We start from the raw sequence: 4,767 nt of genomic DNA on the forward strand, positions 1-4,767 counted from the left end.
CCTCTGCAGCCAGCCTCTGGTTCTGCCTTTGAAGCCTGGGCTGGGAGCCTGGGGTCTCAGAAGCAATTGTGTGTTCTCACACTTGGGTGAGGCTTTTCCTCTTGGTGATGCTGCTTCATCCAGCAAGTGCCTCAACACGAAACCCTGTGGTGCAGACTGCTGCAGTCCGATGCTCTTTACCTCATAGAATCCTAGGATAGTTGGGGTTGGAAAGGAGCTTAAGATCATCTAAGGTACTTGTGGTGATTGAACCACTTTTGCCGTGGAGGTCTCTGAGGTCCCGTTTCCTGATAGGCACAAATGTGGCTGAAATGACTTTGTTTTGGCAAATATAAGTAGATGACTGTCTCAATGCACATTATCTCAAAGGGCCTGGAGGGACAGGCCAAGGGGAACGGCTTTAACCTGCCAGAGGGGAGACTGAGATGAGCTCTGAGGCAGAAGCTCTTCCCTGTGAGGGTGCTGAGGCGCTGGCACAGGGTGCCCAGAGAAGCTGTGGCTGCCCCATCCCTGGCAGTGTTCAAGGCCAGGTTGGACACAGGGGCTTGGAGCAACCTGCTCTAGTGGAAGGTGTCCCTGCCCGTGGCAGGGGTTGGAACTGGAGGAGCTTTAAGGTCCCTTCAACCCAAACCAGGCTGGGATTGATTCTCTGATTATTATATTGATGGGGGGGAGAGCAGAACAGAGCAGTGAAGGGGCAGCAGTTGATCCTTGCTCTTAGGACTCTGCCACAGCCTCTAAAGCAGGAAATGTTGTGCTTGTTCTCAGCCGTGTTTCTCATCACTCCAGACTCCAGTGTCCTGGCATGATGTGGAAGTGGGGAAAGCCAACTCCAGTGCTCACAAGCGTTCTGCCTCTTGGGGTAGCACAGACCACCGCAGAGAGGTAAACTGCACCACTCCCAGCGCTCGAGCAAGGTCTCTGGTAGTTCCTCATGTACAGGAGGCTCCTGCTGGCACGGGAGGGGAGTGGGAGGCCAGGAGACTGCTCAGGATGAGACCTTAGCCCTTATTCTCATCCCTAATGCTCTGTGATCCAGCTAAAGGTCAATCTTGGTGGCTTTTTCTTAGTAGCTCCACTGAAGCTCAGTGCGTTGCTTGTCAGTGTCGTGGTGTATGTGGGTTCCAGGTGGTTCCCAGCTTCCTGTAGGTAAAGGATAATCCAGACCCTCTAGAGGAATGGTGCTGGGCACGCTGTGGTGAGGCCTTTTGAGTGCTTCTGGTCCATCCCTCTTGAGGAGGCCAAAGCTGCTGCTTGTGTGCTTGAAACCATCTCAATTTTGGCACTTCCTTGCGGGTTGGAAGAGAAAAGGGGGAGGAGAGAGACGAGGCCTGAGCCTGTTTGTGGAGGTGTGCTGGTTCTAGCTGCAGCTCTGTTTGCTAGATTGCCAAACTGAAGCAGCAGCTCCAGAGGACCAAGCTCCACGGCAGAAGTGGCAGAGGAAAGGAGAAGAGCTCCCCGCTGCAGGGGGACCACGCTGTCCTCGCCTCACTGCGGGTACGTTCCTGGCTCCCCCTGCTCTGCCATCACCCTGTGTCCCAGGGCAGGTGGCCAAGCTCTTCTTGTGCCTCAGGAGACCCTATTTCTTTTCTCCTCTTCTCCCCCCTCAGCGTGTGCCTGTGCTTTCATCTGCAGTTAGTGACTTGACATGACTCTGCTGACAGCCTGAGCCTGCCCGAGGCTCAGCCTTGGGAATTGCTGTGGGAACAGGAGCAGTTTGTGCAGGTATAACTCTTAACTCCTTTGGGTTGTGTTACAGGACTCTCCTTCAGGCTTCCTTTCTCCCTCTCCCTTGTGGAGGCTCAGCCCCTGCTTGCACAGGAGCCTGGAAGGCCTAAACCAGGAACTGGAGGAAGCGTTTGTGAAGGAACAGGGAGATGAAGAGCTGCTGCGGGTAAGTGAAGGTCACAGGGTTGCCCTGGATCTTCTGGGTGCTCTTGGAAGTCCTTTCCTTTAAAGACACCTCCTTCATCTCCTGCTTGGCCATGGGACAGTCTCTGTGTCTGGTTTCACTCTGTTCTAGGCATGTAATGGTCTAAATTGGGTCAAGTGGCTGCTGCTTCCCTCTTTAAACCTCACTGGTGCTACGAGAGATCAGCCAGCAGCAATCTCAGAGTAGCTGACACCTCACTGACAGCTTGGGGACACTCAGGCTGGTACCCAGAGGCTCCTTTGCACTGGGCAGAAGTGGGAGAAGTGGCTCCCCACGGCTTAGGCACCGAAGGGTGCTGCAGGAGCCAGAAGGACCCATGTCCTTGGAGCAGAGGCTCTGCCTGGGGCTGGATCCAGCACCCCAAGCAGCCGCTCTCTGTAGCTACAGCTGCTCTTCAACCTCTTCCTTGGTGACAAGGGGCTTGCTTGCTCCTCTAAGACTTTGCTTCCTCCCTAGATCCTGGATGTCCCAGATGGCCACAGGGCACCAGCGCCCGCCCAGAGAGGCTCTGGAGCCGCGTCCCTGGCGCCGGAGCCCAGCAGTGGCAGCTGTAGCAGCCTCTCTCTGTCTCCTTCCCCTTCGGTGCCTCTGCACCTCTCCCCGCACCCCCCGGGGAGGCTGCCAGCAGAAGAACCCTCCTCTGCAGCAGAGGAGGTGCAGCCAGAGCCCAAAGAGAAAGGTAAGAACCCAAAGCACAGGGGTTGGGAGCTCAGGGGACAAAGGGGGGCAGTGGCTCATCCCTGTGCTGGGTTGGAAGCTGCAGCAGGGATGGGAGAGAGGGTCTCGGCCATGGCTAAATTGTGGTGGACTTCTAAAGCTGCAGTAATGACTCTGCAGGTGGGTGGCTTCCAGCAGCGGATGGAGGATGTGAGCTGGGAATGCCACAGATGAAGTGTTGGGGCTTTGAGCTCCGTAGCCTCCAGCCCCCGGGGTCTGAAGGAACGTGGTGGAGTTGGAGCACTGTTGGTTCTTTTAAACATCACTCCAAATGTGCCTTTTCTTCCCCATCAGAGGGCAGCCCCTCCCCAGTGCTGGCCTTTGCCTCCTCCCCTCGCCCCAACCACAGCTACATGTTCAAACGGGAGCCTCCGGAGGGCTGTGAGAAGATCCGGGCCTTCGAAGAAGCTTCGTAAGTACCAGGAGCTGGTGGTGGCACAGCTCGCTTGGGGACGGTCCTCTGAGAGCAGCTGAGGGGCTGCTGCTGCCATCACCCCCCTCTCAAAGCAGGGAGCAGCCGCTGGGAAAACATTCCTGAGCAAATCGGGGCTGCTCAGGGGCCTGGTGAGGAGCAGAGAGCGGGAATGCTGACCCTTGGGAAGGGTCTGCTGCTTCCATCCCCTCCCAGGCAGTCGGTGTTGGGGAGCAGCAGCAGCTCTGGAAGTCAGCCCTCAGGACAGTACCTGCTCTGTACCCCAGGGGTGCTGTGGCCAGTCGGGCTCTCTGAAGGGTGCTGCAGCTCCGGGTGTTCTCCCTGGGGCTGCTCCATGCTCCTGGGAGCATCCCCATCCCTCATGCCATCCCCTCTGTCTCTCTCCTTCAGCTCCCCCAGCCCTGAGCAGCCGTTCCAGCCTTCCTGCCCGGATAAGAACAAAGTGCATTTCAACCCCACCGGTTCTGCCTTCTGCCCCGTGAGCCTGGTGAAGCCTCTCTTCCCAAACGTGGGCTTCCTCTTCAGGAGCTTCCCGGCTTCTTCCAGCCCCGGCACGGGCCCGTTGACATCCTGCCAGCCCCCAGCCCCGTTCCTCGGGGTGCGGAAGGACGCTGCGGGTGATGGCTTCAGCGCCATTCCCACATCCCCTTCCCTGAGCTATGAACCCTGGAAGCGGGGGCAGCCCGAGGAGAGCGTCGTCTTCCACAGCTCCCTGGTGGTGTGAATCCTTTGGGAGAGCAGCTCTTCCAGCCGCTGGAGATTGGTGCCTTGAGGGTGGGATGTGACAGTCAAGAGGCAGCCCTGGGACTGTGACCCACAGCGGGCTTCCTCCCGGGATGATAGGAACTGTGAAGCACAGAGTGCCATGGGATTCCTGGCTGCTGGATGGGATTCCTGGCTGCTGGAGAGGCTCATTTCTCCGAGCCTCCCCTCTTCAAAGCACTTTCCTGTGTTGAATTGTCCTTGGTTCCTGGGTGATTGTTTTGCTGGCGAAGAGGAGCAGAGGTGGGAGGATTCAGTTGGGGCTTCCTCATCCCTGCGGCCAGCAGGGATTGCTGAGCCCTGGGGAGCAGGGAGGGGGGAAGCAGGGGCCTGGGGGACCACTGCCCTTGGCTGCATCCAAGCAGGGGAGCAGCAGCTTCCACCCCAGCTGGAAGCTTTGGGAACGTTGTGTCCGTGCTCCAGGGAGCTTCTGTGACCCAGTTGGGACAAAGCTTTTCCAGGTGCCTCAGCAGGAAGAGGGGATGGAGGTGGAAAAGGCAACGCTGCTATGGAGGAGCCGGGGGGGGCGGTCCATGGGGCACCCACGGCAGCAGCGATGGCCCAACCCCGTGTGTTGGGGGGGAGCGGAGCCGCCTCTTCCTGCATCTGGTGTAAAACCCTTCCACAGACGCGATTTTTGCAGCTCTTTGGGGGCTCTGGTTTGGGTTCGTGTTCGCAGAGCTGAAGGGAGGGAGGAGCCGTGGGGTGAGGCGGCTTCTCCTGCGGGGCGGAACGGAACGAAATAAACACTTGAGGCATCCCGAGGCTCGACGCGGGTTTATGGGTTAGAATGGGGGGGAGCGCGGGCGGGCGGGCGCTAGGACCCGCCGGAGCCTGCGGCAGCCCATCCCCTTGCGCATGCGCACACCCAACCGCTACCCGCTCCCTTAGCTCCGCCCCCTGGCTTACAGCCAATCCCCGC

At 58.6% G+C, this 4,767-nt stretch overlaps 1 protein-coding gene across 3 annotated transcripts in view; it reads left to right on the forward strand.

The window, feature by feature from the left end:
• Positions 1 to 4,610, forward strand: part of FAM117A (family with sequence similarity 117 member A) — a 28,879-nt gene extending 24,269 nt beyond the window's left edge. For 2 of the 3 annotated variants that reach the window (XM_030508603.1, XM_030508602.1), the window contains 7 exons: positions 790 to 885; positions 1,384 to 1,497; positions 1,760 to 1,894; positions 2,390 to 2,612; positions 2,711 to 2,713; positions 2,945 to 3,062; positions 3,474 to 4,610. In XM_030508603.1, coding sequence (XP_030364463.1) covers positions 790 to 885; positions 1,384 to 1,497; positions 1,760 to 1,894; positions 2,390 to 2,612; positions 2,711 to 2,713; positions 2,945 to 3,062; positions 3,474 to 3,807 — 1,023 coding nt within the window. In that variant the 3' untranslated portion in view covers positions 3,808 to 4,610. The remainder of the gene's footprint in view (positions 1 to 789; positions 886 to 1,383; positions 1,498 to 1,759; positions 1,895 to 2,389; positions 2,613 to 2,710; positions 2,714 to 2,944; positions 3,063 to 3,473) is intronic. The other variant, XM_030508605.1, reaches the window with a different exon arrangement.
• The last annotated feature ends 157 nt before the right edge of the window (positions 4,611 to 4,767 follow it).

This window comes from Strigops habroptila, chromosome 19 (genome assembly GCF_004027225.2).
Source record: "Strigops habroptila isolate Jane chromosome 19, bStrHab1.2.pri, whole genome shotgun sequence".
In the NCBI taxonomy this organism is placed as follows: domain Eukaryota; kingdom Metazoa; phylum Chordata; class Aves; order Psittaciformes; family Psittacidae; genus Strigops; species Strigops habroptila.